At 39.0% G+C, this 24216-nt stretch overlaps 1 protein-coding gene across 2 annotated transcripts in view; it reads right to left on the reverse strand.

The window, feature by feature from the left end:
* The window catches only part of SLC25A21 (solute carrier family 25 member 21), a 507705-nt gene that overhangs the window by 191614 nt on the left and 291875 nt on the right, over positions 1–24216 (reverse strand). For both annotated transcript variants that reach the window (XM_025391998.1, XM_025391997.1), the window contains exon 2: positions 14606–14654. In XM_025391998.1, coding sequence (XP_025247783.1) covers positions 14606–14654 — 49 coding nt within the window. The remainder of the gene's footprint in view (positions 1–14605; positions 14655–24216) is intronic.

Consider the following 24216-nt stretch of genomic DNA (forward strand, 5'->3'; position numbering starts at 1 on the left):
CCACATGATCCATCGCCTTAGAGGATCTGTGTTAATTACACTCCCCCTGGACACTGACAGCCTGTTCTCAAAGTAATCATGTCTGCTTGCCTGACCTTTCTAAATGAAACTGGGTCAGAATTCTAACCAGTTCTCACTTTAGGAGAGCATCTTAGGAAAAAGTCAAACTTTTTTCTAATGTGTACTGTTTACTTTTCAAAATTTAAAAGAACACAAATACAGAGATAAGAAATTCTAAAGTGTATATTTTTCTGAGAGTATTTGGAAGTACTGAGTTGGATCATATAGTGAGAAGTTCATCACAATGTTGTATTATTTCATAAAAAACAGAAATGCATATCCCAGATAGATTTTGATTACCAAAAATGGATGATATCCACAATAATTTTGTGTGGTTTTTGCTATAATAGAGAAGTATGTAACCTATTAAGCTCTCACAAAAGTTTCACTGAAGAAAATATTATTCAATAACCCCCAAATGGGAAAAATTTATCCTGTAAGAACTTGGCCCAGAGTATGCAGACTTGCATCCAGCTCTATTTATCATCTTGCAAACTTCTTCATTATGTCAAAACTAAATCTCAGCTGTGCCCTGACTGCAAGGCAAAAGCATAAGGCTATTTTAGCCACCTCAACAAGAATATTCTGAGAACTAATCGATTTTCCAAGAATACTAAGCACTTTTTATCAATTTTTGGTCAAGGTTCACAGTTATGATATTACATTATCAGCCTCAAATGTGTTTGTCTAAAGAAACTTATGATTTTACTCTTGATTCACAGAAAGGAAAAACAACCTTCTAGAATATTCATGATAGCCATAGCCTTCTGCTGTGCTAGAATCTCAACAATTTAGATTTCATTCAGCTTGATTCCCATATGCTCAAATCAAAAGCAGCTTTCCCATGGGCCTGGCCTGAGGTTCTAAGGTTCAGCTCACAGTTAGAGTTTTCCCCTCTCCAGCAGCCTCTTTCTCAACACTTTCAGGTCTTCTCACGCTGCAGGGAGAGCCCAAGTAAGAATCCTAAAGTGCACATGGCATATGACTTTTCAGGACTATTTCGGCCCTTTTGAGACAGGTACCTGCTCTTTATGGAGGCAGCTAAGGAGCAAACACTCTGGATAAAGATAATTTTACTTTCACTGATGGCAGATTTCTTAGAGCTTAACTAGAAAATGTTTTTAAAACTGTTACAATAGCAAAATAAACAACAAACATTTTGAACTTTTGCTTTACTTCTTGAATTTTGAGCTAGAGCTAATCTCAGATAGACCTTGAATAAGCATTGAAAATAGGCATGGTATTAGTTCCAAATTCTCCCTCCAAAAATGTGTCCTTAAAATAGGAGGTTATCCATCTGAACAAGGGCTAACACATAGAATCTACAAGGAACTTAAACAAAAAAACAAACAACCCCATCAAAAAGTGTGTGAAGGATATGAACTGAGAGTTCTCAAAAGAAGACATTTATGTGGCCAACAAACACATGAAAAAAAGCTCATCATCACTGGTCATTAGAGAAATGCAAATCAAAACCACAATGAGATACCATCGCACACCAGTTAGAATGGTGATCATTAAAAATTCGGGAAACAACAGATGCTGGAGAGGATGTGGAGAAATAGGAACACTTTTACATTGTTGGTGGGTACAGTTGGTTGACTGTAAACTAGTTCAGCCATTGTGGAAGACGGTGTGGCAACTCCTCAAGGATCTAGAACCAGAAATACCATTTGACCCAGCCATCCCATTACTGGGTATACACCCAAAGGATTAGAAATCATTCTACTATAAAGACACATGTACACATGTGTTTATTGCAGCACTGTTCACAATAGCAAAGACTTGGAACCAACCCAAATGCCCATCAGTGACAGACTGGACTAAGAAAATGTTGCACCTATACATCATGGAATACTATGCAGCCATAAAAAATAATGAGTTCATGTGCTTTGCAGGGACATGGATGAAGCTGGAAACCATCCTTCTCAGCAAACGAACACAGGAACAGAAAACCAAACACTGCATGTTCTCACTCATATGTGGCAGTTGAACAATGAGAACACATGGACATGGGGAGGGGAACATCACACACTGGGGCCTGCTGGGGGCTGTGGAGCTAGGGGAGGAATAGCATTAGGAGAAATACCTAATGTAGATGATGGGTTGATGGGTGCAGCAAACCACCATGGCCTGTGTATACCTATGTAACAAACCTGCATGTTCTGCACTTGTATTCCAGAACTTAAAGTATAATTTTTTAAAAAAGGAGATTATCTGAGAAAAGTTTATCATGGCATAAGAAACACTGAAAAATATCCCATTTGTTTTTAAATCAAAATAATCTCATATCAATTTATTTTATTTGCATATTATATAGTCATATTATAGTAACCCCAAATTGGAATCTAAGCTATAGCTTATGCAAACTATCTCATAGGGAAACTTGTGATAGGCATTGGCTAAATAAGTAGATTAATGAAATTGCTGGAAATTTAAAAGCAGTTGAGGTAAAACCCTGAACGGGGACTGGGGGGAGGAACGAAGGAAATAGTCATCATGCTGATGCTCATTTTAGAAATAATTCAGTTTCCCATGACAAAGATACGAAGGCCATTTAAGAATTATTTACATCTCAGCTTTAAAAAGAGAAAAAAAGATGTCTGGAGAACCCCACTGACAGGCATGAAGAATGCACTGTTGCTCTTCCTTCTCATCCTCAGGCTTTGCAGTTAAGCAGGGAAAAGAAGCAAGAAGTATCCAAACAGAACACACCTTTCCGTATTAGCTAAGGGACAATCCTCTAAGACCATTTAATTAGTCGAGGAATAATAGCTACTGTACTCTATACAAACACTAAATCTTTATTTTTAAAATTTAGACAAAATACAAATTAAAGAGAGATTACACACTTTACAAAGGTTCTGCAATGTGAGTCATAAAAATAGCTTGTTCCTCTAGGGAGTGATTTTAAAAAGAATTCCATTTACAAAAAAATAAATAAATAAATTTAGAAACAGCCTTTCCAGATTATAAAGTGAGTTACAGTTGATTTAACATAATAGAATTTTGTTATTTTATGTGGGGAGAACTGACTGGATTTTTTTAAAAGAGGATTTTCTCCTTATTAATAAGATTAAAAAATAATTTCAGTCTATGGCAGCAAGATTCTTCTGCACATAATCTTTGGGACCAATTGTTTTCCCCAATGCCTCAGGCAATGAATCCTTCAGCTCCTCCTTTTTACTGGGTCGCCGTAGCAGCAGAAGTGGGCGTGCGTGGAGCACTCCCTATGGATAAGGCGGTTATTGCAGCCAACCCGGCCTAGGGCCTGGGTCTGTGTTCACTGGGAGGACCTCCAACATGTGAGAAAGATGCAGGGGCAAGACTTTCTACTGTGGACTCTTCTGAGCTTTCCAGAGTTTGGCTACAACCCTTGCTATTCCAAAGAGAGGCGGAATATTATCAAAGTAAAAATCTCAGAAGTAATATCAATGAAATCTCTTCACAGGGCCATGGTCTATCATCCCCAAACCCTCTGCCTTTCTCCAGAGGGTCCCATACATCTAGAGTGTAGACATGCAGCTTTCTGTAATAGTGCAAAAAATAAGATTATTTTCTCTTCGTTTTAGGGTCATTCCTAGGTTATATTAGTCATTATACAAATGTGAGACCTTTCAAAGTTTGCTATGAACTCATAGGCAATGATGAATTTAATTTGTATTAAAGTACTTAGGTTGGAGCAAGTGGCATTTTAAAGCACATATTAATTCATTTAAAACCACATAATTCACTGCAGCTCTACAATGTGCCAAGCAGAGCCTGGCCAACTGGCACCTCTATTCCTTCCAAATATGTTACCCATCTTGTGCCCTGTTTTTATTTGATTATGTTATTAAACAAAATCTTTACTAATGACTGCAAGGAAAAGAATGACTTAATCAATACAGTGTTGTGGTCCACCCACTATGCAGTACTTTCTTGCTTGGGCTCAGAAATTACAAAAAGACATTTCAGTTAAGTAAAACAAACCCCAGAGAAACCCTATTATGGTCATGCAACTTCAAAAGCAAAGTTGAAGTTGCACTCACAATGTATTTGGGGATCCTGTAACCATTCCACACCATTATATGTTGCCATGGATTGATTTAGCTACATGACAAAATCCCAATAAAAATATAGTTTATAAAACTGTGGTTCTACTCTGTGTTTGTTTTACTTCAGACACATTCTATCCATGGTTAGAAACAAGCCATGACAGTGGTCTAGCCCTGAATTTCTATCCATGGTGAGAAATCAGGCATAACCATGTTCTAACCCTGAATGAGATCTTAATGTTTTATACCACGGGCAAATCATTAACATATGGAAATAACCTTCCCAGCTGCTCTGTTATTTATTTATTTTTGAATCCTATAGGTTCTACTGCCTCTTGTCTATACCCCATCCTAACTTTTCCTTGTATTCTCTCCCCATTTTAAGAAGATTCCTTTCTTTTCCTTCCTTCTTTCTTTCTTTCCCTTCCCCCCCCGTCTCTCTCTCTCTCGGATCTATTGGGGAAAAGAGACTTCATTCCATGTTTCCACCCACTGTTCTGATGGCCCAGCGTCCCCTCTCCAACCTCTAAATTAAGCATTCACTTTAAAGCTCATGACTGTTTCCCCTCCTCCCTGCTAGAGGAGGTAGTGGATGCTTCCCAGACCCTGGCTTCACACTCTCTGCTGGGCTCCCCACAAAGCAGCCTCTCCATACCCCATCCTCAGGTTTCTCTTTTTAATAAAGTTTGTGGTGGGCTTATGCCTCTAAATCATTTTCACCCATCAGAGCCATTTACCTTCCCTCTGTAACAACCAATATACTCGCTCCTCTCCCATCTCCTGGTGATGATTTCTGCCCCAGTACCCCACTCAGTAGGACAGAATGTGTTGTTTGTGGCTGTGGATAATATATTTCCATATTGCTCTCAAAACCCACGGAACAAGTTCTGCAATGCAACCGTTTTGTCCTTCCACTTCTACTCACGGCGAACAAAGCAGCAGTTTACATAAATAAAACCAATGAGAATCATAGGTTAAGGAACGGTTCAACACTTAAGAAAAAAAAAGGAATTCTTTATGTGACTTTTTGCGAAACTGCCTACAGGGTATTCAGCAGTGGTTCCCAAAGGCTGACCCAGTGACCAGTCTGGGTACGCTGCATAAGAACCACCCGGGAGGTTGTTAAACATAAATATTGGTAGGACCCACCCCTAGAGTTTCTGATTCAGAAGTCTGGGGTTTGGGAGCCACCAATAGAGAATGTAAATCAATCTCCACAGATGGAGTAAAAGCCCCATAAGTACATATATAACAACACGTGGATGCCAAATTTTCAACCCATGTGAGTCTTCGGACTTCACCTAGTGATTAATATGTTTTGAGAGAAGTATGAAAATATTTCTTAGTGTAAGTTAAGTCCTGATGGGGGGTGAGAAGGATGACAGCCAAAGTATGCACTGGCCTGTCCACTCACCACTAGTCTTTAACTGTATGTCTATAAGCAGATGTGAAAATGCCCCCCACTCCTCTTTCTCCCATTCCCCAGCACCACCAGAAAATATGCTCTCCAGTTCTTTGAGGTATTTGACAGGGGCTGCTTTAAAAATGTTTCTTTTCATTTTTAGAGATGGGGTGTTGCGATGTTGCCCTCGGTTGCTCTAGAACTCCTGGCCTCAAGCAATCCTGCCTCAGCCCTCTGACAAGCTGGAACTACAGGCCCACTGCTGTGCCTTTGGGGCACTTTCTAAATTATGCTGCTATAAAGACACATGCACACGTATGTTTATTGCAGCACTATTCACAATAGCAAAGACTTGGAATCAACCCAAATGTCCATCAGTGACAGATTGGATTAAGAAAATGTGGCATATATACACCATGGAATACTATGCAGCCATAAAAAAGGATGAGTTTGTGTCCTTTGTAGGGACATGGATGCAGCTGGAATCCATCATTCTTAGCAAACTATCACAAGAACAGAAAACCAAACACCGCATGTTCTCACTCATAGGTGGGAACTGAACAATGAGATCACTTGGACTCGGGAAGGGGAACATCACACACCGGGGCCTATCATGGGGAGGGGGGCGGGGGGAGGGATTGCATTGGGAGTTATACCTGATGTAAATGACGAGTTGATGGGTGCAGCACACCAACAAGGCACAAGTATACATATGTAACAAACCTGCACGTTATGCACATGTACCCTACAACTTACAGTACAACTTACAGTATAATAATAATAAATAAATTAAAAAAAAAAAAAAAAAATCAGTCCTTGTAGGGTTGACAGTTTATGTAGTATGCACCTGATTTATGCTCTGTTCAAAGCTGAAAACAAAAATGATTAAAAAATGATTCAGGGTAAAACAGAAGAAACACCTCAGTAATTCTTTCTTCCTGAAGCACAATGGGCCATTTCTTTTCCTGGGATTAAAAATATGAAAGGGATATAAGCTACAACTCTCTCAGATTGTGACTTCCATAAATCCTTGGGGCTTTCAAATGCTACTTTCTCCACACAGGTACAAACCTTGAAATGCCATGTAGCAAAATTACCCCCACCTAGGACCTTGCTTATTTGCAACTATCAACTCATTCCAAGCAAGAGTATTCTTAGGAAAGAACCACTGGACTCTGTCCTTCTTCTCTGTAAAGACCTTCCTTTTCACATTGCATTCTAGGCTTGTGCTGTCTAACCCAGGGACCTCTAGCCCCATGTGGCTATGGAGCATTTGAAATGTGGCTTATTAGTCAATATTGAGATGTGCTCTACGTGTAAAATAGGCACCAGATTTCAAAGACTTTGTATGAAAAACAAAAGAACGGAAAATATTCATAGTTTTTATGTTGATTAACATGTTGCTATGGTAATATTTTGAATCTATGAGGTTAAATTGGATTTATTATTAGAATTAATTTTACCTATTTCATTTTTACTTCCTTAAATGTGGTCCTTAGAAACCTTAAGATTACATGTGTGTGGTGCATTTTGTTTCAATTAGCCAGCGCTGTTCTAGACAGAGTCTGGGCTTTCACTTCCCATCTCAAAGCTTGTTCCACACGCTCCCTCAGCACCCTCGATCCCTCTCCCCACTTAGTCCACCCACCTCTGCTGCAGGCACAGCTAATGGGAAACTTCTTACATTACCTAGTTATTTCCCAATCCAGTCCTTGAAACTCCACCATAGGCTTGTAATCTTTTGCGCACCATCCTGTCAAGTAATGTCTCCCTTTTTATCTTAACAGATTCTAAATTCCCACTTTTTCATGAAATCTTCCCTTTTTCAATGAAGACGACACAATGAAGACTACCTATTATGCACTTTATAGACATTTCAGTTTGGCTATAGAACTATTGAGGTTATTATTTTGATTATTACCAAATACTCATTTCTTCAACAGCATTCACTGGGCACCTCCTGAAGGCAAGGCACGGTGCTAGCTCTATAGGATACTGAATAATGTCAGCACACAGCACCAACATGATGTGTGGCATGAGGCCAGCAGGAACACAGACACTAAACCAAGGCTCTTCTGCCCAGAAGGATGCTCTACTTGCAAACACCTTGCTGAGGAAGGATTTGAATGTAGTGCTTACATAACACATAAGTCTTGTGGCTTAGAAACTTGAAACTGCTTGACTGCATAGTAAAACACTTCCTCCTCCCACACTTGTATCCTCTCTCAGGTTTCTTCATTACCCTGTAGACTCCATTTGTCTTAGTATTCCCCCCATTTTTGCTAACCCAGGATTAAACATCATGCTTTCGTGTGTGTGTGTGTGTATGCTCACTTATTTTTCATAATAATGTGGATACCATTATTGTTCCTATTTAAATATGAGGAAACTAAAGCACAGAGGAGTTATGTAACTTGGTCACATAGGTAATGTGGTCACATAGGTAATGAGTGGAGGAGACAGGATTTGAACCTAGGCAGCCTAACTCTAGCGCCAAAACTATTAACCACACACACACAAACCCCAAGGACCATGCAAGCTTGAAGCTGCCAAGGCTATCTAGTGACAAATGAGAGAAGCTACCCCAAAATGAAGCCTATATAAGAAAAGGATAGCTGGAGAAAAGGAGGGAGAGAGGGAGAAAGAGAGTATATCAGAGAAGTATAATTAAAGATTATTTTATTTGAACCACTAGAAAGTATGAAGCCAGAAACTACCCTTTGGCCTTCCTAGCTATACAAGTGAATGGGGTCTTTTGTCATTTGTAGCCATAGGTTCTTAATGAGGGGTCCACTCACAATTGTACACACAGCTCTGTTTGTGTATAAACAGAACTATAAAACAATATATATATACATGTCTCTGGGGAGGTTCTCAAAGGAGACCTTGATTCTACATAACTGCCATATGTACAGCTTCTTAGTCAAATATCCTCTGCTAAAATGAGCTGGGGACCCTTAGAACACATCACTTGTCATGCGGCTGGCCTCTGCTAACAGTAGGTCTATCCCTGGTGCCATATTTGCATGGAGCAGAATAAACTTTTTTCCTATATTAAGTGCCACAGTGCCTGGAATCTTGCCATAAAATATGTATCCATGATAATTTCTAACCACCTTTTAAAATACAAAGTGTGTTTGAAGAAAGACTCTTGGCAATTCAATATGCTGAACTGAAAATGCATGTTTCTCTTAGTGCTTTCTCCAAACTCTTCAAAAACAACAGTATGTCAGTCCCCATTCTGCTTATCTTCAAATCAGTTTCTCACTCCTGCCTTGTCCTGCTCTGCTCTGTAAAGTGAAGGGGCTGACCTCTGCAAGGCTGGTTTCCCAGACTTCCCTGGGTTCAGCAAATAGGAGCACTGGTGAGTGGGATTCTGAAGGTAGGGAGAGAAGGGAGAAAGCAGAGGACTTCTCCCATCCCTCTGTACCTCAGGCAGGCAGTGGCTGTGTCCTGAGGCTCCATCTCCCACTAGACAGACCTACCATGATTCTAGCTTCCAGCAGTGTTGCCAGGTCCTGGGCTCTGACAACACCACCTCCTCCCTTGGTCCCTTCAGCCTGGGGTGGTGGTGCTATTGCTAATCTCTAGGTTGCCTCACAGTCCTTTGCTGGCTACTTAGCATTTCTACAATCCGGACAGAATTGGGGCAGGGACACCATTCAACTCAATACAAAGCAGTATAAGTATAATATTTAGAAATATCAAAGTGAATTACACAGAATCAGCTAAAAGTCAAAGGCCCTTACCTCTGGAATTCCTTGCATTGACTTTGCATAGTTTCAAATACTCAGAGTGGGTGTATTCTCCTGGTTGGGCCATGACTAACACAGGCAACAAAATAATAATAATTATAAATAAGTATAAACCCACAGGGACAAAGAGGATGGAGCAGGAAGTAACAGTGAATATGCAATGTCAACTCATTTTTGCAAGATGGAAATGGATGGAGGAACGGTCACTGCCTTAGCAGGGCAGAGAAGGCTGCACCCTAAGTACCTAAAGAAGGGATTGCCAGGAAAGACCCTGGGATATCCCTGGAATGCCTCAGGCCTCGGAGGTACCAGATAACTTGAAAAGTGGGCATATGTGACCAGAAGCAAGAGCACTGCTTGAAAGTCCAAGTATGCTTTCTCTCCCACCTCATCCTAAAGACTTGAGGCTTACTCTTTGGAGACTGTATAAGAGCAGCTTCAGACTGGAGGGCAGTGGAGGGCAGGAAAGCGACCCCATACCAGAAACAAGAGGATGACAAGAATATTTTCGTCCTTAACAGTGGGACCCTCAAACACACACAATCTTGATTGAAAGATTCTTCATTGGAGAAACAGTATCCCCAGAAAAGACATTTAAATCTTGATATTGGAAGAGAGATGAGAGAGGACCTAACAAAAAAGCCAAGTAATTGCCAAAACCCCACCTTCAACAAGCCCCACCACATTATCTGCTAAGAGTTTGACAATGTGGAAATAGTAGGGAAAAGGAACCTGAAGAAACATTTAGGAAGACATTGCAATTAACAATAGCCTTATAGAGAACTGAATAATGAAAATATGAGGCAACAATTAATTCCAGAAAAATAAATCCTTGAGCACTACTTGGTTCAGCAGTGAAGTAAAAATAATGCAAACAATTGATTATGGATCAATAATGGGACAGATGTAAGAAGGGGAAATGGGGATAGCGTGTAATTCTAGATGTCATATGAAATAACATTTAAAGCTGACAAATTAAGAAAGAGTGGTGTATTAGTTTCCTAGGGCTGCATCACAAATTACCCCAAACCCTGTGGCTTAAAACAACAAAAAATTATTCTTTCACAGTTCATTAGTCCAGAAGTCCAAAATCAAGGTGTCATCAGTGTTGGCTTCTCTTAAAAGCTCTGAAGGAGAATCTGGTCCATACCTCCCTCTCTGAGCTTCTGGGGATTGTGAGCAGTCTTTGGTATTCACAGTCTTGTAGCTACAGAATTCTAATCTCTGCTATCAAAGAAGATGGCATTTGGCCATCTTTACAGCACGTCTTTTTCTGTGAGTCTCTTTCCTTGTTCTTAGAATACCAGTCATAGTGGACTTAGGGCACACTCTATTCCATATGACCACCTCTTAAGTTGAATAATTACATCTGCAAAGACCCTGTTTCCAAATAAAGTCACCTTCTGAGGTTCTGGGAAGGATGCGAATTGGGGCAGGGACACTGTTCAACTTAATACAACCAGTATAAGTATAATATTTAGAAATGTTGAAGTGAATTACAATGGAATCAGCTAAAAGTCAAAGGTCCTTACCTCTGGAATGGGAACTGGTGGGTGGAGAGGGCATAGTAGGGGAATGACGTTCATGCTTACAAGGCTTGGAAAAGACATGCCTATGGCACACTGACACCATGTCCTTTCCTTCAGGCCAGTAGGAGTATCATATTTCTTCTCCTTCTGGTTAAGTGTGGTCAAGTGGCTAGTTCCTAATGATAGGTTGGGTGAAAACGACACATGTGGTCAGAGCTCTAACCACCAGGGTGAAACCGTTCAGCTGTATTCTTCCTCCCACAGGGATGGGGAGAGCACGTGTTCAAACAGAGCTTCTTTCAGTCTGAGCAGAGTGTCCCCTGGCTATGGTCTGAATGTTTGTGCCCCCCGCCCCCACCACAAATCCATATGGTGAAATCCAACCCCCCAAGGTGATGGCATCAGGAGTGGGACCTTTAGGAGGTCATGAGGGTACAGCCCTCAGGAACGGGATTAGTGTCCTTATAAGAGAGACCCTAGAGTGATGCCTTGCTCTTTCACCATGTGAGGACACAGCAAGAAGGCACCCTTTATGAACCAGGAAACAGGCCCTTACCAGACATCAAACCTGCCAGCACCTTGAGCTTAGACGTCTCAGCCTCCAGTACAGTGAGAAATCAATTTCTGTTGTCTATAAGTTACCCAGTTTATGATATTTTGTTAATGCAGCCTGGACAGATGAAGATACCCAGTTGTATCAGACACAAAATCTTTGTTTTTGTAATCTGCTGAGATTTAAAGTTTGTTGTTGATATTACAGCCACGTAACCTAGCCTGTCTTAATTGACACAAGGCTTGGAGTATTATTTGAATTTGATACAACATACATGTACTATTTTGATAAATATTAAAATAAATAACATAAATGATAAATTGTAAGAGATAATACATGAAACCACTTAGCATTGGTGATTTTAGCAGATCACTTTTTAAATGACACAGTATTCCGAGAGTACTGTATTCTAAGTTGTGGCAGGCATTGTCAAAGTGGGGCATGGGATACATGAAGCCAAACCTTATGTCACAGTTTTTTTTTACTGGATTTTATTAATTAAGGAGAAGTATACTGAATTAATCCAAATATGGAAATGGCTCATTTTCCACAATATCTCACGTGCTGGAGTATGGCAAAATAAATGTATCTACTTTTTGGAGTCAAGGCTTGTTTTGGGGTTCTATTTGTACCTAATCTTTTTCTTGCTGAATGAATAACAACAGGTTCTAAAAATTTACTTCCAAACTCCTCTTTCAAGTGGATTTTTTAAACTCTGTAAACGATCAACACTCTTACCTGGGTATGAATTTATTTCTATTTAGAAACACAGTCATCTCCTGTGTAATGTGATGGTAAAGAGGTTCCCACATGTGGTCTGCTTCTGCCCACTTGATGTCACCTCTCTGTTAGTGCCTGGGTGATAAATCCTTCCAATCTTGCATATTCTACTTCTGTTGCAATGTCAGTTGCCCATATTTGTGCCTTTCAGTTTACTCTATGATTGTGAGTCTTGATTCAACATACTTTTCATTATGCAGGTCAAATACCACCCTGTATCCAATTCCCCTCTCCTTCAGAGCACCTGGAAGGACTGTATCTTCCTCCCTGCTGAAGTTAGGCAAAGTCATGTGACTAACTCTAATGAATGAATGCCATTTTAATGAAAATATTTATGTAGCAAAGAAGACATAAAGCCCCAGTAACTTGTTATATCCACTTCAAGAAATTTTCAGTTCAATTCTAGTACAACAAAATGATACAGCTTTTGAAGTTCATTGGGATGAGATCTCAATTAGCTAATCAGACTGTGAGCTCTCTGAGGGCAGAGCTGTCCTGAAACCCACACACACTAGATGCTCAATACACATCTGTTGAGTGGATGAATGAAGCATTGAGTGAATGAGTGACCATATTCTAATATTGTGTCTGGATTAAATCACTCTTATTTCTCCTCTATGTTCATTGGAACAGTTTGCTAATTTAGGAAATTACCCTCAGATGAAAAAGATTATTTTCTCAGTGAGATTAGCAACAATAATCTGGCTTCTCAAAGAAGGTTAACACAAAATCTAAGAGGGAAATCCCAGGGAGTTCTGCTTTCTGTTTTGGAATCTTGTAATAAAGATGGCCCAGGGGTGCACATATCTTGCATTTGAATATAATTTGTGGTTTTCTTTTTTTTTTTGAGACGGAGTCTTGCTCTGTCACCCAAGCTGAAGTGCAGTGGAGCAATCTCGGCTCACTGCAACTTCCACCTCCCGGGTTCAAGTGATTCCTCTGCCTCAGCCTCCCGAGTAGCTGGGATTACAGGGGTGTGCCACCATGCCCGGCTAATTTTTGTATTTTTAGTAGAGACAGGGTTTCACCATGTTGGCCACGCTGGTCTCGAACTCCTGACCTCAGATGATCCACCTGTCTCAGCCTCCCGAAGTGCTGGGATTACAGGCGTGAGCCACCATGCAGGGCCCCTTGTTTTCTTCTTTCTCTTTGAGTTTAGTGATTTGAGGCTGTTACAAACTGAATGCTTGTGTCCCTCCAAAATGTGTACATGGAAGCCCTAACCCACAATGCGATGGTATTTGGGGGTGAGGTCTTTGGGGGGTGATTAGGTTTAAATGAGGTCATGAGGATCTTGCCCCCATGATGGGATTAATGGCTTTATAAGAAGAGGAAGTGACACCGGAACTTTCTCTCTCTGCCATGTAAGGATGCAGCAAGAAGGAGGCCCTCTACAGTTAGGAAGAGGGCCCTCACCAAGAACTGAATCAACCAAGACCTTAATCTTGGAATTCCTATCCGCCAAAACTGTAAATATGAACGTCTGTTGTTTAAGTCACCCAGTCTATAATATTTTGTTACAGCAGCTACAGCTAAGACAGAAGCCAAATTCCCATCTTCTCTACCTCTATTAGAATAGTAATACTATTTTTGCATGCCACAGTCACCTTCTCTTGCTTTCAGCAACCAGCCTAAGATTCCGCTGCATCTTTAGGTAGAGTAAGTAACACGTCCATCCAGTGACCAGCCTGAATTATCAAATATTTCCTAATTGAGGCAGTAATCGTTTCTTTAACCACCATTATTGCATAGCATTGTTGGCTGTTAGGCCCCAACCTAAGCATGGTGCTCTTGGGTTTCATATAGTGCAAATAAATGGAAAATTTCACTAGACTCCAAGAGCTTCCAATTTGAAAAAATAGAAAGTTCAGTAATTCAGTCACAGGTTTAACTTTTAAAAAATGCTCTAGATCATATTATCCCCACAAAGTTTTGTTATTTTTCTTTTTTTCCTTCTTGGTAAATAGATTTAATACATTGCCCTGGCTTGCACTGACCATATTATGCCCTTGCAGTTTCCTGAAAATATGGCATTTTGCATTGGCAAACAGCAATAGGAATAAATTATTTAAGCACTATGTAAAAAACTTACTTAAAATTTTGAAGTCTCATACCAAAATACTGACAATTAAATAGAGATTTGTTATGCAATGCCAAATGAAAATGCGCTGTCATAATCCACTGGATAAAGTTTAGTTTTTACATCATTTTGATAAATTTACCTCAATTACCAGTATAGCTACAAATCATGCCTTATGGTTGTCATGTAAAGGCAGTAAAATATTACATACTTCAGATGACCTTTATCCAGAAATGCTTTTCACTGTTCACATTTTATCCGTCAAATAGTACTTTCTTTAGAAGCAAATATAACTGCCATTATAGAGAGAAGCTACCGACCTGGGACAAGTCCTAGCATTTAGTGCTCTGACAGATCTTAATTTGGATATTAGCCAAAGTCAATAAAACTTGTTCATGCAGAACCTTACCTGGTTTTCACCACATCTAGGGGGTGCATCAGGCAAATTTCTATAAGACCTGAAAGATGATAAAGAAAAGTCCAATAAACACTTATGTAAACGCTGGTTCTTATTTCCTTGATCCTGTCGATTTCTCGAGTATGCGGGTTCAGATAAAGAACTTGGGACTTCGAATATGACAGCTAATAGTAATAGGCTAGTGGCAAAAGACAGAAGCATAATATGATTTTATTTCAGTGGGAATAAGACATGTGAGTGAGTACTTTCTTACAAGTGCTCTGGCAGGGAGGTAGGGCTGGAGGGGAAAGAACATTTAAAAAACAATCAGACGTGCTAATTGCAATCAACTGGGTGGGAGTTATGGCTTCCCATTCCAGCCCAATAATAAGGATATACGGAAGGAAGGGAGGAAAGAAAAGAAGGAAGGAAGAGCAGGGGGCTCTTTGAATCTCTCCCAGCTTTGGTATGTCAGTAAACATAGCAAATCAGAAACCTCAGTTTCAGCATCCATGAAACAAAGATAATGATGCTTCTTCTCTCCCAAGGTAGTTATGAAAATACAATACATACCAATATATTAATAGCTTAACAGAGAATATTTCTTGCGAGATCATTGTGTGCTAGGCATTGTTCTAAACAGTACTTAGATTACTTCATTTAATCTTCACAAGAACTTTATGTGATAGAATGTATTATCCCCATTTTACAAAAGAGATAATTGAAGCATACAAGTTAAATAACTTGTCTAAGATGTTACATCTAGGAAGTAGCTTTAATTCCCACAAAGCCCTGATCTTAACCATTGCACAGTGAAAGAACTATAGCTTCTGGCGAATAAATTGTAAAACTCTCTCTCTCCTATTGTCTAACTGAGCAGACTACTCAATTATAATACAAACTACTGGCATGTAACAATAGGAGTAATACAGTAGTGTTAGGTACTAGTAGTTATAAAAATAATTACAGTAGTCATTCTTACGGTATTACAGAGGTAATAACAGTAATAGTTATCTACATATGGATGATCATTTAACATACATGGTCCTGATATGCACAACGAGTGGACAAGGTAAGTATCATTATTATCTTTCTTTTAAGATAAGAAAACTGAGGTTGATAATGTTCAACTGTTTGCCCAAAGGCCACACAACAGTATTTGTGAGTAGTTTCTTATAGGCAGAGCATTTACCTCCATTTATAAACTAACTCAGCTTGAATTTAGCTATGATGTAGTTTATCTTCCCCATCCCATAATTATCCACACAAACGTCTTTTCCTCCCCATACTGACCAGGTCCAGAAAGCTCAAAGGGCCTGAACCTACCTGAAGGCCCCCTTTGCTTCTACAGAAGCTTTAGGAAGTTTTCCCTGCAGATGCATGCTCTAGGTTGCAAAGTCCTATGTATTGACCAAAACTGTCTTACTTTGGCTACAACTAATAAGATCCAACATGGATGTTTGTGCCAAAGGCTTCCCAAGTCAAGGACCCAACTGGAGTCTCATTGCCTAGAGACAGGAAGAGACAGGCTCAGGTGAGCAGAGGCCACAGGATTGCTGGACACAATAGCAAAGCCTCTAGGTATCGTTTTAGCTTTATTATTAAGCCCTGTTTCTCAAGGTAGCATGAGTAGAAATCTTCCTTGCCAACTGTAAAGTCTCCACATACTTCCCCTTGCTTGAGAATTCACATTTACCCCCAAAGTAAGAATCAGGTGACCAGAATTTTTGTCCTGGTACCTTCAGGGAATCATCATTTACCCATGATGACATCAGTTCCTTATCTGTAAAGCAAAAGATTAAATGGCCTAGAATAACTTTGAGGTCTAATATTCTATGTTTGTTGCTGTTTTTGAATCTGACTCACATATATTCATATATATATATATATATATATATATATATGAAATGAGGTCATGAGGGTCTTGCCCCCATGATGGGATTATATATATATATACACAAACATAAACATACATATACATATATTATTTATAATTCTAATTTAAGCTTTATTATATTAGTTATGAGATAAAACCCTAATCCTATTTAAAAAGTTTACTCTGGGAACTCAGACTTTAAAAATAGCATCCTTACCACACACTGTAGCAGAAATCCATTAAGTCCACTTCCATGCACCTCATGCACATAAGGAAATAAGATACTCAGAATCAGTTTACCAAAGCAAGTACACAAAGCTTCTCTCACTGACTTGACGTTAGAGTAGAAGCAAAAAACACATACCAAATAGCACTAGTTGGTACATTTCTCAAAAAGTTTACCAAAAGAACCCACAATAGCAACAACTTATTAAAGCTTACAGCAAGACTTGGAGAATCAGACCACATTATGTAAATTTACAATATAAATTTATAACATAATTTATATTATAATTATAATATATATAATATATAATATAGTATATATTATCATTACAATTATATAATTTATATTATAAATTTATAATATAATATAATTTATAATATAAATTTATTATACAAATCTGTTTATTTGCAAAATTGTTTCAGTTTTCTATGTGCTAATGCACATTTCTGGTAGTAAACAGATAATCGATAAGATGATTATACTTTTGTGATTATTTAAAATTATTTTCAATCCCCTAGTATGCACCAAGACACTCATTTATTCACTTGACGAACTTGCACCAGTTACCCTCTATGTGTCTGGTATTGAGGATACAGTCTAGTGAGGGGAACAAACAGACACATAAGAACAAATAGTAATGCATGGAAGGAGGTGCAATGCTCAGAGTTTATGGGAGCACATTGGAGAGAGGCCCCTGACGTAGCATGGGATCAGGTGAGGGGTGGGAAAGGGATTCAAGGCAGAGAGAGGACAGCATGAGCATGAGGCATAGAGGAAAGATATTGCACACAAGAAAGAAGAAAAGAGGCAAGAAGCACTTGAACATTACAGCAGCCTAGGGTTGAAGGCAGGGTATGGCAAGAGATGAGGCTGCAAGTGTGCAGGTGAGGCTCAAGTTCACATTTAGGCACTTCGACTTTATCCCATAGACCACGAGGAGCCCCTGAAGGATTTTCTTTTTTTAATAGCTCTTGGTTGTTTTTTCTTATTACCAATGTACTCCATGTTTATTGAAGACATTTCGAGGAGTTGTAAGCAGAGGAGTGTTATTGACCTCTGCTAATGTGCTCTCCCAATGATCTAACCATCCCCTCCCTTTAATACCCTCAGTCCTCCCAATCACAGTATTCACATGCAAGCACAACAGCACTGATGTCCCAGCCCTCTCTCCATTGGTAAACAGTTTACCAGTAAAAGCACTGTCTCTTATCATAGCATAGATGTCTTGGTGTCCCACGTACCTCTAAATCTGAGAGTCAATGGTCATCTATGAAACTACCTGCAAAACTGTGAACTGACCAAAAGGAAAATGGGACCTAAATGGTCAAATATAACATATTTGGTCCAGGATCTCTGTGTGATTATTTATTCACTGTTGTTTTTAATCAAAACAAATAATTTGTAGAATTTAAGTTAGTGATAAAATGCATTACAGGCAGAGAGAACACAAATGTTGGAAATTATATGGAAGTTTTGACTTTCATCAGAGTTCAGAGTTAAGTCTGGATTCACTCAGAGTGGGAACGGATGCTTGCTGTCCTCCACAGACAGCTAAAGACTGTGAGACCCTGATTATTATTTATGAAGATAACCATATAAATAGAATCAGAATAATCATGTTACATAGGCCTAGAAGTGACCTCAAAAAACTGAATGGTACCATGTGTCTATTGACAATTCTATGACCTAGTATGAAGGCACGAACTAAATAATGAGCTAGTGAGCACAAATTTTAATACTTTCTCTATTCTCATAAAATTAAAGTCTAACATAGAAAAGAAGATGACTCTGAAATATCAGCTTCCATTTAATAATCCATCCTAATTGCGATTTTAAGACACACTGATCTCAAGACAAATACAACCTAGAAGTGTTGCTTTTACCAACCTGGCATTTATTAAACTCACCAGCCACAGTGGAATTAAATGGTTCAATCTCCCCTACTCATGCATGATATAAAAATTGTATTGCCAACCACCAACCATACAAATACTTTCTCTGGGGAAAAAAGTTATAACTTCATAGTATTTGAGAAGGAATACAAAAAAAAATACATAAGATCCTAAATATAAATTTAGATCAGTGCTTTTCTTAGACTCTCTAGCTGATTTTAGATTTAAATTTGGTGTTTGATCTTAAAACCAGAAAAAAGTCATTTTAGAGATAAAATGTCTTCAAGTCATGCTTAACTTTAAATGAGCTGGACTATTTGTAACTTCCATTCATTTTGAGAATAAAAAGCAGAATCAAAATGTAACCAAATGACAGTATGAAAATAATTAGAAAAGCATAAAAATGTATATTTTCTCAAATAACATACTACATTTCAGAAAGTTAAAAATGTTCCATATGTTACTTTTATTTCAGGCAACTGCTGATTTATCACAATAACAAGTAAATAAGAATTACTATTAGATTTGTTTAAGCTAGACCAAATACTGATTTTATAAGGCTGAACATTATAAAAATTAGAAAAGTCCCAAAGCAGACTGATACTGTAAATTTAATATATTGTAAATGATTTCATTGTTTCTGCAGATTCATGTCATATTAGTGAGCATGACTATATCTCTAAGATTTGAATGAAACTGGTAATTTGACCCTACCACGGGCACAAAAATCCATGAGTTATCCCCTGAACTTTACCTTGGGATAGCCCCTGAATGCCCTGGCCTTTGAACTGCCTCAAGTACATGCCTGAGCCTGAGCCAATATTGAGAAAAGATTAACACCACCCTGTCATAAATCCTTCTCCCAGACTTCATCTTTTCTGAGAAGATCTCCTGCCTGTTCAACCACAAAACTTCACTGATCATTAACACTACCCCCACCTTCCTCTGAAATAACCTGCACTGTACTCTTTTCCAAAAAAAAGAAAAAGTGCAAACATTGTCACACAATGATTAATCATGATTGGTGAGAGAACAGTTTCTTCTCAGTGTTCAATTCCTAGAACTTTCTCTTTCCTCAGGAATGTTTTTCTTCTATAAGGACACATGTACATATACTTCTGAGAATCCTACTAACCCTCAGATCTCAATTTAAGCAACCATTTTCCCAGAAATCCTGGGGCAAAGATGGTTAATTGTCCTCTTGGTAGGCATCCCCTCTTCTTCCTGGCCACCCAGAATAAATATTGCATTTTCCAGTTTCTTTTGCTGCTCAGCATCACCATGCGACTAAGTTCTGGCCAAAGGGATGTAAGGGAAAGTGGTTTGAGCAACATCTGGGAAGTTTTTTAAAGAGCAGGAGACTGCTCTTCTCTTTCTCCCTTCTTACTGGTGGAATATGGACACAGGCTGCCATGTTAGACAACAAGGTAACTTTGGGCATAGAGGCCACACACAGCACAGCAACAACATAGACATAGTGGAGTTCTGGATTGTCTACCTCCAGACACTCATGTTGGAGAAAAATTTCTATTTTCCTTGCACTACTGTGATTTGGGTTTTCTACCACATATGCTAATCTAATTCTGATACAGGAGCTCCCTGAACTTGTATCATTGTGTGACACTACCACTGTTTCTTTTCTTATCTAGAAGCTCCATGAAGACAGAAACTCCATCTGCCCTCTCCATGTTTGTATCCCCACCACTTTGCACAATGGCTGGTACTCAGTATGCTCAATAAGCATTTGATGAATAAATAAATTAATGCTGATTAGGGTTTCTGCCGATGCCATTATGTCAGCTAATTCTCAAGATAAATTGAACTGGCAGCTATTTATTCTGGATTTAATTCATTAGTTTGAACCTTATATAAATAAGCAGATAAGGACAGAGAAACATTCATAAAATGACAATAAATAAAGCACAGTAAGTACCTGAATAGAGAAGTATGATATTGTTAATCATATATCCAGCTATGTAAATGTTAGAAAACAACTAATCAATCGGCACCTAATAGATTGACAGATGATTGTTTTGAGAACTGTGTGCATGCAGAGTGACGTGCTAGGTGTTGGAGAACACAGCCTGATGCTGCAACAAGGATGCTGGAAAGGCTGAAGGATTTCAAAGCTCAGCACAGAAGGGACACGTTGAGAAAGGCCTCACATGTAAAGGGAAGACATTGAGCAGAAAATAGCAATACACATAAAAATATGGTTCAGGCCTAGTAATTTAGTGTTGCTGTTGACAGTGTGAAATGTTACTTATGTTCTGCATCAATTCTAGTCTTACATAACTGCTTACATGTATCCCAAATTGTCTACCTTCTTTGAGGAACTATGTTATAATTCTGATTAAAAACTAATGACAGAAAACACAGACAATCATTTAAAATTTTAAAATTAAAATGTTATATCATCTGTGGCCTACGTATTCTTTACATTTGAGATGACTTGCCCTAAGTCACAAGGCTGATTTCTGGCAAGTAAAGACCATTTAAAACGTAAATGTGTGTGTGTGTGTGTGTGTGTGTGTGTGTACACATGAGGAAGTAGTTCTTAAAATTGTCACCAACTTTGCCTATGACCACTGATAGATATCTCATAACTCAACAATATCCTTTTTCCTATAAGCTAGGAGTAGAAAAACCACATCAAAAGTATAACTTCCCAGAAAACATGAGGTTGTTCTTTTTCATTTCAGAGATTTAAAATGCTTACAACGTAAAGCAGAAGATCTCCACCCCGCCCCTTTTTTCTACCCATTACTTTACAACCTAGGTCACAGAAAAGAGACAATAGTGAGTGTGTAACTACATACATGGACTGATTGACCGTGGAACATACCTCATCCCTGCCAACTCCTAATGGAACCCATAGGTACAGAAATGTAGAATGCTGATGTCATTCCTGTGCTTTCCTTCCCACTCTACCTCAGCCTTTACCCAGGAACAGTGGTGCAATGGGCTTTAGTAACCTTTTCAGCAATAGGAAGAAGGGATGTAGAAGACAAGCTGGGTGACCCAAATTAGTAGCCATAAACAAGGATCAATGTTGAATGATCCTTTAGCACGGTTTATTTTACTATATACAATGTTATTATACACTGTTCTGTTCTGATACATTATTTGAGAACAGAGTATTCTAAATTTACTCTGCTTTATTATTACTAAGTCAATTCACTGCTCCTTTCTCTATAGTTCCATTGCATGCACTAATCGTTTTACATTGTATCACATATATCAAGAATAGCATTTATCTGGCTGGGCATGGTGGCTCACACCTGTAATCCCAGCACTTTGGGAGGCCAAGGCGGGTGGAGCACTTGAGACCAGGACTTTCAGACCAGTTTGGCCAACACAGTGAAACCTCATCTCTACAAAAAATACAAAAATTAGTCGGGTGTGGTGATGTGCATCTGTAGTCCCAGCTACTTGGGAGGTTAAGGTAGGAGAATCGCTTGAACCTGGGAGGCAGAGGTTGCAGTTAGTTGAGATCATGTCACTGCACTCTAGCCTGGGTGACAGAGTGAGATCCTATCTCAAAAAAAAAAAAAAAAAGGAATAACATTTATCATACGATACTCTTTCTCTCCACACTGCTCCCCAATTCCCCAGCCATTGCAGTATTCAACACCAGACACTGTAGTCTATGTGAATGGTATCTCTAGGTTATGAAAAACCTGTGTAGCCAAAACAAATGATGAAATCTTTGAGAAGAGGGAGCATTTATCTTTATATACCCACTGAATAAATTACAGCAAATACCTGAAACCCACTGAAGAAGTTCTCTACCTACACTCACTCTCTTGGTGATCTCATCCAAATCCATGGTTTCAATTATGCCAAAAAAAAATTCACCAATTTCCATTTCTAGTCCAGACTTCCCTTTCAAAGTCTAGATTTAAATATCCGATTGCCTGTTTGACATCTCTGCTTGGATATCTAGTAGCCTAGATATTCAGTCTAAAACTGGATTCCTGACCCTGCACACCTCTATCCCCTTCGGAAACAACATGCTCAACCTTAGAATCATTCTGGATGCTTCTGTCTCTCTCACAACCCTCTTTGAATCTATCTGGAAATCTCTTTGACTCTACTTCAAAATATATCTAGATTTCTACCATCCCTCACAACCTCTACTTCTCCCGTTCTGGTCCAGGTCATGATTATCATTTATCAGCAGATCAACTGTAGCACGCCCTTAACACGTATCCCTCCATCTACCTTTGATCCCGCCCGTCTGTTCTCACCCCACAGCCTGAGTGATCTTTTTAAATTGGAAGTTATTTCATGTCATTCTTCTGGCCAAAAATCGTTCTCCATTATACTCAGAGGAAAGCTACCTGTAACCCCAGCTTCATTACTCCTCTCACCTGCTGTCTTACTACTCTCCCCTCCACTGGCTCTACTCCAGTCACACTGGCCTTTCTGCCGTTTCCCAACCTTGCCAGGTCTTCAGTAATAGGCCTTTGGTCTACCTGTTCCCGCTGCCTAGAATGCTCTTCCCCTACATTCCACTTGGTCAACACCCTTCACGTGGACCAAGAGTAACCCCAACCACTCTAACACAGACCTGCTCCTCCTTAGCCCAGCACTGATAAATGTCTTCATGCTGCTCTGTTTTTTCATTTCTCTCTAGTGCGTACCAACTTCTAAACTTACTATATCATTTATCTATTAATTGTGTTTATTGTTTCCTATATGTCTCTTTTGATAGAAATAAACTTCATGAGAACAGAGACCTTCGTATTATCCATCAATATGCACTAAGTACCCAGAACATGCCTGGCACCTAGCAGTGCTCAATAAATCTTTGTTGAAAAAGAAACTAAATTATATAAAAGAATAAAATTGCTACAATTATGGAATTCCATTTCAGTGGTATGTAGAGGATAAGGTTTTAAAAATTTACTGTGCAGACAAGGAACTCTTCCAGTCCAAAGAATCCATGATGATAATTTTTTAAATTGATCTTATTTATTTTTTTAAAAAATTATTTCAGTTTTAAATGACAAATAATAATTTTATATGTTTATGGGGCACAATGTGATGTTTGATACACGTATACATTATGGAATGATTGAATCAAGCTAATGAACATATCCATCACTTCATATACTTACGAACCTTTTGTAGTGAGAACATTTAAAATCTAATCTTTATGCAACTTTGAAATATGCAATGCATTATTATTATTATTTATTATTATACTTTAAGTTCTAGGGTACACGTGCATAACGTGCAGGTTTGTTACATATGTATACTTGTGCCATGTTGGTGTGCTGCACCCATCAACTCGACAGCATCCATCAACTCGTCATTTACATCAGGTATAACTCCCAGTGCAATCCCTCTCCCCTCCCCCCTCCCCATGATAGGCCTCAGTGTGTGATGTTCCCCTTCCCGAGTCCAGGTGATCTCATTGTTCAGTTCCCACCTATGAGTGAGAACATGCGGTGTTTGGTTTTCTGTTCTTGTGATAGTTTGCTGAGAATGATGGTTTCCAGCTGCATCCATGTCCCTACAAAGGACACAAACTTATCCTCTTTTATGGCTGCATAGTATTCCATGGTGTACATGTGCCACATTTTCTTAATCCAGTCTGTCACTGATGGACATTTGGGTTGAT

The sequence above is a fragment of the Theropithecus gelada genome, chromosome 7b, assembly GCF_003255815.1.
Source record: "Theropithecus gelada isolate Dixy chromosome 7b, Tgel_1.0, whole genome shotgun sequence".
Lineage (NCBI taxonomy): Eukaryota > Metazoa > Chordata > Mammalia > Primates > Cercopithecidae > Theropithecus > Theropithecus gelada.